Source organism: Halichoerus grypus, chromosome 11 (assembly GCF_964656455.1).
Source record: "Halichoerus grypus chromosome 11, mHalGry1.hap1.1, whole genome shotgun sequence".
In the NCBI taxonomy this organism is placed as follows: Eukaryota; Metazoa; Chordata; class Mammalia; order Carnivora; family Phocidae; genus Halichoerus; species Halichoerus grypus.
In genome coordinates, this window is record NC_135722.1 from 63,701,936 (window position 1) to 63,714,111 (window position 12,176).

Genomic DNA, 12,176 nt, shown 5'->3' on the forward strand with positions numbered 1-12,176 from the left:
GAGGGGAGCTGTGATTCTGTGGGCAGATATCAGAGGATAAATGGCAGTGGGAGGGAGCCTGGCTGTGGGGATCCTACACCACTGGTGAGCGATACCCTCCCATGCTGGGGACCAGGCACAGACTTGCAGACTGGTACTGGCGGGGAAAGGACTTTAGGTGGAAACCAGAGTGGCGGGGTCATGCATGTGAACTGTGGGCGGCTGGCAGTTTTAGAGGTACAAAGGGGAGAGACGTGCCTCGACCTGGAGGCAGGACTGGGAGCGCTGTGGAGGGGCACACAACCCAGGCCACTGCAGTTTATAGCAGCACAGACAGAAATGGAGAGACTGTGGCCTGGAGATCTCACTGAAGAACAGACTGCGATCTCTCTGCTCTGAGGCAGAGGGCTGGAATTGGTCTCTTCTGCTCTGACTCTTGGAAGAGATGTGGAAAGCTTCCAGGGAAAGCCGCCAGAGAACAAAAGCCCCCCAAAAAACAGTTCCCACTAAGCCCATTCCCCTCCAGACGGGGGCAGGAGAACTCTGCCCAAACAGGGTTGCCTGAGTAACAGCATGGCAGGCCCCTCCCCCAGAAGACAGGCTGGGAGAATAAGAGGCCAGCAACCCTAAGGTCCCTAGAAAACAGGTGCATCTTGCTTGGGTTGTGGCCAATAATTTGGACTCTATACATTCCCTCAACCACCCCTCAACAGATCATTAGGAGGAGGAACCCCCAAAATAGGAAAGACTCAGAGATTATGACTTATGCCACAGATTTACAAATGGATGCAGATATAACCAAGATGTCGGAGATGGAATTCAAGCTAGCAATTGTGAAAACAATGGCTAGAATGGAGAAATCAATTAATGGCAACATAGAGTCTCTAAGGGCAGAAATGAAAGCTGAATTAGCAGAACTTAAAAATGCTATCAATGAGATCCAAACTAATATAGATAATCTAACAGCTAGGGTAAGTGAGGCAGAAGAACGAATTAGTGACCTGGAAGACAATTTAATAGATTAAAATTGAAAAGAGGAGGCCAGGGAAAAACAACTCAGAATCCATGAAAATAGAATCAGAGAAATAAGTGACACCATGAAGCGTTCCAAGTCAGAATTATTGGAATCCTGGAGGGGGTGGAGAGAGAGAGAGGACTAGAAGATATATTTGAGCAAATCGTAGCTGAGAACTTCCCTAATCTGGGGAATGAAACAAACATTCCTGTCCTAGAGGCAGAGAGGACCCCTCCCATGATCAAGGAAAACAGGCCAACACCCTGGCATGTAATAGTAAAACTGGCAAATCTTAGAACCAAGGAAACCATTTTAAGGGCAGTTAGGGGGAAGAGATTCCTTACGTACAGAGGGAGGAACATCAGAATAACGTCAGACCTATCCACAGAGACCTGGCAAGCCAGAAAGGGCTGGCAAGACATATTCAGGGTACTAAATGAGAAGAACATGCAGCCAAGAATACTTTATCCAGCAAGGCTGTCATTTAGAATGGATGGAGAGATCCAGAGCTTCCAAGACCGGCAGAAACTGAAAGAATATGTGACCACTAAGGCAGCCCTGCAAGAAATATTAAGGGGGGTTCTATAAAAGAAGAAAGACCCCAAGAGTGATATACAACAGAAATTTACAGGGACAATCTATAAAAACAAGGTCTTCACAGGCAACTTGATGACAATAATTTCATATCTTTCAATAATCACTCTCAACGTGAACAGCCTAAATGCTCCCATAAAACGTCAAAGGGTTGCAGATTGGATAAAAAGATAGGACCCATCCATATGCTGTCTACAAGAGACTCATTTTGAACCTAAAGATACATCCAGACTGAAAATGAAGGGATGAAGATATATCTTCCATGCCAGCGGACCTCAAAAGAAAGCTGGGGTAGCAATTCTTATATCAGACAAATCAGATTTTTAAACTAAAGACTGTAGTTAGAGACACAGAAGGACACTATATCATTCTTAAAGGGTCTATCCAACAAGAAGATCTAACAATTGTAAATATCTATGCCCCCAACATGAGAGCAGCCAACTATATAAGCCAACTGTTAACCAAAATAAAGAGTCATATTGATAACAATACGTTAATTGTAGGAGAGCTCAGTACTCCACTCTCAGCAATAGACAGATCATCTAAGCAGAAAATCAACAAGGAAACAAGAGCTTTGAATGACACACTGAACCAGATGGACCTCCTAGGTATATAAAGAACATTCCACCTTAAAACAACAGAATACTCATTTTTCTCGAGTGCACATGGAACTTTCTCCAGAGTAGACCACATACTGGGTCACAAATCAGGTCTCAACTGATACTAAAAGATTGAGATTATTTCCTGTATATTCTCAGGCCACAATGCTTTAAAACTGGAACTCGATCACAAGAAAAAATTTGGAAGAACTTCGAACACTTGGAAGCTAAAGACCACTTTGCTCAAGAATGTTTGGGTCAACCAGGAAATCAAAGAAGAACTTAAACAATTCATGGAAACCAATGAGAATGAAAACACATAGGTCCAAAACCTATGGGATACTGCAAAGGCGGTCCTAAGGGGGAAATACATAGCCATCCAAGCCTCACTCAAAAAAATAGAAAAATCCCGAATTCACCAACTAACTCTACACCTTAAAGATCTAGAGAAAAAGCCTCAAACAATGCCTAAGCCATGCATTAGACGAGAAATAATTAAGATTAGAGCAGAGATCAATGAGTTAGAGACCAGAAACACAGTAGATCAGATCAACAAAACTAGAAGCTGGTTCTTTGAAAGAATTAATAAGATCGATAAACCACTGGCCAGACTTTTCCAAAAGAAAAGAGGAAGGACCCAAATTAATAAAATTATGAATGAAAGGGGAGAGATCACGACTAACACCAAGGAAATAGAAACAATTATCAGAAATATTATCAACAACTATCTGCCAATAAACTGAGCAATCTGGATGAAATGGATGCCTTCCTGGAAACCTATAAACTGCCAAGACGGAAACAGGAAGAAATTGACAACCTGAATAGGCCAATAATCAGGAACGAGATTGAAGCAGTGATCAAAAAACAAGAGTCCAGGGCCTGATGGATTCCCTGGAGAATTCTACCAAACATTCAAATAAGAAATAATACCCACTATCCTGAAGCTATTTCGAAAATAGAAACAGAAGGAAAGCTTCTAGACTCATTCTATGAGGCCAGCATTACCTTAATCCCCAAACCAGGCAAAGACCCCATCAAAAAGGAGAATTTCAGACCAATATCCCTGATGAATATGGATTCCAAAATCCTCAACAAAATCCTAGCTAATAGGATCCAACAATACATTAAAAGGATCATCCACCATGAGCAAGTGGGATTTATCCCCAGGATGCAAGGGTGGTTCAACATTCACAAATCAATCAATGTGATAGAACACATTAATAAGAGGAGAGAGAAGAACCTTATGGTCCTCTCAATTGATGCAGAAAAAGCATTTGACAAAATATAGCATCCTTCCCTGATTAAAACTCTTCAGAGTATAGGGATAGAGGGAACATTCCTCAAGTTCATAAAATCCATCTATGAAAAACCCACAGCAAATATCATCCTCAATGGGAAAAAGCTGAGAGCCTTTCCCTTAAGATCAGGAACATGACAAGGATGCCCACTCTTGCCACTATTGTTCAACATAGTACTAGTATGCCTAGCAACAGCAATCAGACAACAAAAAGAAATAAAAGGTATTCAAATTGGCAAAAAAGAAGTCAAACTCTCTCTTTTCACAGATGATATGATACTTTATGTGGAAAACCCAAAAGACTCCACCCCCAAATTACTAGAACTCATAGAGCAATTCAGTAATGTGTCAGGATACAAAATCAATGCACAGAAATCAGTTGCTTTCTTATACACTAACAATGCAACTGTAGAAAGAAAAATTAGAGAAACGATTCCATTTACAATAGCACCAAAAACCATAAGATACCTCGGAATAAACCTAACCAAAGAGGTAAAGGATCTATACTCTAGGAACTATAGAACACTCATGAAAGACATTGAAGAAGACACAAAAAGATGGAAAAACATTCCATGCTCATGGATCAGAAGAATAAACATTGTTAAAATGTCTATGCTACCCAGAGCAATCTAGACCTTCAATGCCATCCTGATCAAAATTCCAATGATATTTTTCAAAGTGCTGGAACAAACAATCCTAAAACTTGTATGGAATCAGAAAAGACCCCGAATCGCCAAGGAAATGTTGAAAAAGAAAAACAAAGCTGGAGACATGATGTTGTCCGATTTCAAGCTATATTACAAAGCTGTGATCACCAAGACAGCATGGTACTGGCACAAAAACAGACATATAGACCAATGGAACAGAATGGAGAGCCCAGATATGGACCCTCAACTCTATGGTCAAATAATCTTTGACAAAGCAGGAAAAAATATGCAATGGAAAAAAGACAGTCTCTTCAATAAATGGTGCTGGGAAAATTGGACAGCCACATGCAGAAGAATGAAACTCGACCATTCTCTAACACCATATACAAAGATAAACTCAAAATGGATGAAAGACCTCAATGTGAGACAGGAATCCTTCAAAATCCTAGAGGAGAACATAGGCAGTAACCTTTTGGACATCGGCCACAGCAACTTCTTTCAAGATACATCTCCAAAAGCTGGTGAAACAAAAGCAAAAATGAACTTTTGGGACTTCATCAAGACTTCAGCAAAGGAAACAGTCAACAAAACAAAGAGGCAACCCACAGAATGGGAGAAGATATTTGCAAATGACACTACAGATAAAGGGCTCGTATCCAAGATCTATAAAGAACTTCTCAAACTCAACACCCAAAAAACAAATAATCAAGTCAAAAAATGGGCAGAAGACATGAAAAGACACTTCTCTGAAGAAGACATACAAATGGCTAACAGACACATGAACAAATGTTCATCATCATTAGCCATCAGGGAAATTCAAATCAAAACCACATTGAGATACCACCTTACACCAGTTAGAATGGCAAAAATGGACAGGGCAAGAAACAACAAATGTTGGAGAGGTTGTGGAGAAAGGGGAACCCTCTTACACTGTTGGTGGGAATGCAAGTTGGTACAGCCACTTTGGAAAACAGTGTGGAGGTTCCTCAAAAAATTAAAAATAGAGCTACCCTATGACCCAGCAATTGCACTACTGGGTATTTACCCCAAAGACACAGATGTAGTGAAAAGAAGGGTCATATGCACCCCAATGTTCATAGCAGCAATGTCCACAATAGCCAAACTGTGGAAAGAGCCGAGATGCCCTTCAACAGATGAATGGATAAAGAAGATGTGGTCCATATATACAATGGAATATTACTCAGCCATCAGAAAGGATGAATACCCAACTTTTACATCAACATGGATGGGACTGGAGGAGATTATGCTAAGTGAAATAAGTCAAGCAGAGAAAGTCAATTATCATATGGTTTCCCTTATTTGTGGAACATAAGAAATAGCATGGAGGACATTAAGAGAAGGAAGGGAAAAATGAAGGGGTGGGGAATCGGAGGGAGAGATGAACCATGAGAGACTATGGACTCTGAGAAACAAACAGGGTTTTAGAGGGGAGGGAGGTGGGGGGATGGGTTAGCCTGGTGATGGGTATTAAGGAGGGCATGTACTGCATGGAGTACTGGGTGTTATACAAAAACAATGGATCACATCAAAAACTAAAAAAAAAAAAAAAAAGTCCTTAACTTACAAGGGAAAACCCATAAAGCTAGCTGATTTCTCAACAGAAACATGGCAAACCAGAAGGCAGTATATGATATATTCTAAGTGTTGACTGGGAAAAATCTATAGCCAAGCATACTCTATCCATCAAGGCTATCACTGAGAATAAAGGAGAGATAAAGAGTTTCCCAGACAAACAAATAGCAAAGGAGTTTATGACCACTAAACTAGCTTTGCAAGAAATATTAAAGGGGACTCTTTGAATGCAGGGGAGAGAACAAAAGTGACAAAAACAAGAAAGGATCAGAGAAAATCTCCAGAAACAATGACAAAACAAGTAATAAAATGGCAATAAATACATATCTATCAATAATTACTTTGAATGTAAATGGACTAAATGCTCGAATCAAAAAACACAGAGTGTCAGAACAGATTTAAAAAAAGAAAAAAAAGAAAAAAAAAGGGGCGCCTGGGTGGCTCAGTTGGTTAAACGACTGCCTTCGGCTCAGGTCATGATCCTGGAGTCCCAAGATCGAGTCCCGCGTCGGGCTCCCTGCTCAGTGGGGAGTCTGCTTCTCCCTCTCCCGCTCTCCCCCTCTTGTGCTTTCTCTCTCAAATAAATAAATAAAATCTTTAAAAAAAAAAAAAAAAAAAAAAGACCCATCTATATGCTACCTACCAGAGACTCATTTTAGACCTAAAGACCCCTGCAGATTGAAAGTGAGGGGGAAGAGAAACATTTATTATGCAAATGGATGTAAAAAATAAAGCTAGAGTAGCAATACTTACATTGGACAAACCAGACTATAAAAAAAGACAAAAAAGAGAATTATATAATCATAAAGGGGATAATCCAAAAAGAAGATAAAACAATTGTAAATATTTATGCACCCAACATGGGAGCACCCAAATATATAAAAGAACTAATAAGAAACATAAAGAGACTCACTGATAATAATACAATAATATTAGGGGATTTTAACACCCACTAACATCAATGGACACAATCATCTAAACAGAAAATCAGTGAGGAAACAATAGCTTTGAATGACACACTGGACCAGGTGGACTTAACAGATACATTCAGAACATTCCATCCTAAACAGCAGAATATACATTCTTTCAAAGTGCACATGGAACATTCTCCAGAATAGATCACATATTAGGTCACAAATCAGGCCTCAACAAATACAAAAAGATCGAGATCATACCATGCATCTTTTCTAACCATAATGCTAAGAAATTTGAAGTCAACCACAAGAAAAAAATCTGGAAAGACCACAACTACATGGAGATTACACAACATGCTACTGAAGAATGAATGGGTCAACCAGGAAATCAAAGAAGAAATAAAAAACAGTATATGGAAAGAAATGAAAATGAATATTCAATGGTCCCAAGTCTTTGGGATGCAGCAAAAGTGATCCTAAGAGGTAAACTTATTGCAATACAGGTCTACCTCAAGAAGCCAGAAAAATCTCAAATAAACAATCTAATCTTACACCTAAAGGAGCTAGAAAAAGAACAATGAATAAAACCTAAAGCCAGCAGAAGGGAGGCCATAATAAAGATTAGAGCAGAAATAAATGATATAGAAATTAAAAAACAATAGAACAGATCAATGAAATGAGGAGCTGGTTCTTTGAAAAAATTAATAAAACTGATAGACTTATCAAAAAGAAATGAGAAAGGACCTAAATAAATAAAATCAGAAATGAGAGAGGAGAAATAACAATCAATACCACAGAAATACAAACAATTATGAGTATATTATGAAAAACTATGTGCCAAGAGGTTGGACAACCTGGAAGAAATGGATAAATTCCTAGAAACATAAACTACCAAAACTGACCCAGGAAGAAATAGAAAACTTGAACAGACCAATAACAAGCAGAGAAATTGATTCAGTAATCAAAAAAGCTCCCAACAAACAAAAGTCCAGGGCCAGATGGTCTCACAGGTGAATTCTACCAAACATTTAAAAAAAGAGTTACTAGCTATTCTCCCCAAACTTTTCCAAAAAATAGAAATGGAAGGGAAACTTCCATATTTATTATATGAGGGCAGCATTACCCTGATACCAAAACCAGACAAAGACTCCACCAAAAAAGAGAACTATAGGCCAATATCCCTGATGAACATGAACACAAAAATTCTCAATAAAGTACTAGCATATTGTATCCATCAGTACATTAAAAGAATCATTCACCATGATTAAATGGGATTTGTTCCTGGGCTCCAAGGTGGTTCAATATTTGTAATCAATCAATGTAATACACCATATTAATAAAAGAAAGGATGAGAACCATATGATCATTTCAATAGTTGCATAAAAAGCATATGACAAAATAGAGCATCCATTCATGATAAAAACCCTCAACAAAGTAGGGGGAACATACCTCAACATAAAAAAAGCCTTATATGAAATACCGACAGCTAACATCATCCTCAATGGGGAAAACCTAAGAGCTTTTCCTCTAAAGTCAGAAACAACACAGAGATATCCACTCTCACCACTGTCATTTACCATAGTACTGCAAGACCTAGCCACAACAATCAGACAACAGAAAGAAATAAATAGCATCCAAATCAGCAAGGAAGCAGTCAAACTTTCACTATTTGCAGATGACATGATACTCTTTATAGAAAACCCAAAACCTCAACCAAAAAAAAATGCTGGAACTGATACACAAATTTAGTAAAGCCATAGGATACAAAATCAACATACAGAAATCTGTTGCATTTCTATACATGAATAATGAAGCAGCAGAAAGAAATCAAAGAATCAATCCTATTTACAATTGCACCAAAAACCATAACATACCTAGGAATAAACCTAACCAAAGAGGTAAAAGACCATACTCTGAAAACTATTAAGCACTGCTGAAAGTAATTGAAGATGACACAAAGAAATGGAAAGACATCCCATGCTCATGGACTGGAAGAACAATACTGTTAAAATGTCTATACTAAAAGTAATCTATACATTTAATGCAATTTCTATCAAAATATCAACAGCATTTTTCACAGAGCTAGAACAAACAATCCTAAAATTTGTAGGGGATACAAAAACCCCAAATAGCCAAAGCAACCTTGAAAAAGAAAAGCAAAGCTGGAGGCATCACAATCTCAGACTTCAGGTTATATTACAAAGCTGTAGTGATCAAAACAGTATGGCACTAGCTCAAATATAGACACAAAGATCAATGGAACAGAAAAGAAAACTGAGAAATGAACCCAAAACTATATGGTAAATTAATCTTTGACAATGTAGGAAAGAATATTTAATGGAAAAAAAAGTCTCTTCAAGAAATGGTGCTGGGAAAACTGGACAGCAACAGGCAAAAGCATGAAACTGGACCACTTTCTTATACCGTACACAAAAATAAATTCCAAATGGATTAAAGATCTAAATGTGAGACCTGAAACTGTAAAAATTCCTAGAGGAGAACACAGGCAGTAACCTCTTTGACATCAGTGGTAGCAACTTCTTTCTAGATATATCTCCTGAAGCAAGGGAAACAAAAGCAAAAATAAACTACTGGACTTCATCAAAATAATGCAAACTGGTGCAGCCACTCTGGAAAACAATATTGAGATTCCTCAAAAAGTTAAAAATAGAACTACCCTGTGATCCAGCAATTGCACTCCTAGGTATTTACCCAAAGAATACAAAAATACATATTCAAAGAGATTCATGCACACCAATGTTTGTAGCAGCATTATCTACAATAGCCAAATTATGGAAACAGCTCAAGTTTCCATCAACTGATGAATGGATTAGGAAGATGTGGTACACACACACACACACACACATGCCATGGGATATTAATCAGCCATAAAAAAAATGAAATCTTGCCATTCATAATGATATGGGTAGAGCTAGAGAGTGCTGGGTGAAATAAATCAGTCAGAGAAAGAAATATACTATATGATTTCACTCATGTTTGGAATTTAAGAAACAAAACAAATGAGCAAAGGGAAAAAAAGAGAGAGAAGAGGCAAACCAAGAAATAAACTAAACTATAGAGAACAAACTGATGGTTATCAGAGAGGTAGGTGGGGGGCGGGTGTTAAATAGGTAATGGAGATTAAGGAGTGCACTTGTTGAGCACTGGGTATTGTACGAAGTGTTGAGTCACTATATTGCACACCTGACACTAATATTATACTGCATGTTAACTAACTGGAATTTAAATAAAAACTTAAAGAAATATAAATACCCAATAACTATTAAAAAAAAAAAAAAAGACCCATAAATAGTGAACTGGTGGTTTCCAGAGGGGCAGGGTTTGGGGGATGGGCAAAATGGGTAAAGGGTAGTGGGAGGTACACGTTTCCAGTTATGGAATGAAAAAGCAAGGGGATGAAAGGTATAGTATAGGGAATATAGTCAATGGTATTGTAATAGAGCTGTATGGTGACAGATAATAGCTATACTTGGGGGCATAGCATAATGTATAGAGTTGTCAAATCATTATGTTGTACACTTGAAACTACTGTAACGTCATGTGTCAACTATGCTACAATAAAAAAATAAAGGGTAAAACAAAACGGTTCAGTCTCAATAATGAATAATAACTGAAATCTAAAGCATTAAGTAACAAATTTTATCTATTAATTTGATTAACATTTTAAATAATTAATACTACTGAGGGTATAGATAATGCCTTTCAAACACTGCTGGTAGTATCTTTCTGCAAAGCACTTTGACAATTTATATCAAGAGACTTACAAATGTCAATGTCTTTGAACGCAGTAGTTTCATCAGAAAACACACAATGGTTGATATACACAGATATCTATTATAGCATTATTCAGAGCTGAGAACTGGAAATAGCCTAAATATTGAATGGAGAACTATTTAAGTAAATTCCAAATGATGGACTATTATATAGCCTTTAAAATATTTCCCATAATATAGGAAAATATTATTAGTATAGTATTAAATATAAAAGTCATAAAAAACACCATATATTCTGTTGTACAAATTTCATGTACATATATTTCTACAGAAGAAAAGACTTAAAAAGTCAAAATGATTATAGGTATTGAAATAAAGATTTTTAATACTTTCAGTATTTATAAACTTTATATACTGGTATCAATTAACAATTATTAACTTTTTCTTCAAATAACTAAGGTAATCATCAGACTTAATCTCCTAATTTCTTCCATTTTTTAAATCAGTTCTGAGCAGGATAGAAAGCATATCATAGGCCTCAATCTTAACGGTCCAAAGATTCAGCAAAGTGCCATTGATTAGGATTCCATGTAGCTTCCAAGTCAGCTTCACTACACAGTCTTGACAGTGTGTGTGTGTGTGCGTGTGTGTGTGTGTGTGTACTACTACCTGCCTTCCAAGTATTGAATGCCACTTAAAAATATCATTGATCTGCCCCTGCCTCCATATTAATCCTCAGTTATGAACTGAAACATTCCTCAACTTGCCTTACTCTGTTGATTGCAACAGTACTCTCCAAAATTTTGACCTCATTATCCTATATATAAAAACCATTTGAACACAGAACTCTACTAGCCTTATATTTATTTTTAAATGTGTATGTATTACTGTTAATATACTATATAAAATAACTTATCCAAAAATTTTAAAAATATAAAGAATATGATAAAAAGTATAAATGGAAGTTCTATTATTTTGTTCCTAAACCTAATGGGTCATTTTAAAACACCCTAAGATATATGGCCCTACTATGGAGATGACAGCTACAGACCACACTTTCCAATCCCATCTCCTTCCCATATTGCATCTGGAACCATGTTCTGAAATTCCAGAATGCCTTAGACTTGAGTCAACTCAAACTATCACAATATTCATAACAGAACTCACTTGTACAATGTGAAGAATCATATCTTCCCATGCCTTTTTGTCTCTTGGCAAAATCTGGACAATTATATGTAAATATTGCATACAGTATAGTATAACTACATTTATATTATTATTGTTGCTATCTGTCAGTAATGATTACTACTACTGTGACTGTGACCACTTTACTGTCATATGTAAGTCATAATATTATTCAGTTCTTTTAGATGTTTCAATATATACCTCTGCAGATTTTTGAAGGTTATCATGGCATGGAGCAAGAAGGGATGTCTTCTCCCATTTCTGTGCAACTTGATTGGCTTCTTCTATCTTCTGATCACAACTTTTTTGAGAATTTAGCAACGTCAGCTCATAAAATTCTTGAATATCTGTGACAAAATGTAAGGGAAGGATCAAATGTCATGTACCATCACATAAATAGCTTCTGCATGTATGTATATATGAAAAATTTTGCTGAATAAAGAACTACATACACATGATCCCAAAGAAAAATAACAAAAATAAGGAAATCTTGAAAATTGCATTTTTATCTGCATGAGAATTCTTTATTTATAATTGCAGAAACTGGAAACAACCAAGATGTCCTTCAATCATCGAATAAACAAATTGTAGGAAGTCCATATTCAGCAATAAGGAGGAA

The 12,176-nt window shown here is 37.0% G+C and overlaps 1 protein-coding gene across 8 annotated transcripts in view; it reads right to left on the reverse strand.

Moving 5' to 3' along the window:
* DLG2 (discs large MAGUK scaffold protein 2) overlaps positions 1-12,176 on the reverse strand; it is a 2,206,895-nt gene that overhangs the window by 1,855,952 nt on the left and 338,767 nt on the right. For all 8 annotated transcript variants that reach the window (XM_078058613.1, XM_078058610.1, XM_078058611.1 and 5 more), the window contains exon 3: positions 11,759-11,904. In XM_078058613.1, the coding sequence (XP_077914739.1) occupies positions 11,759-11,904 (146 nt within the window). The remainder of the gene's footprint in view (positions 1-11,758; positions 11,905-12,176) is intronic.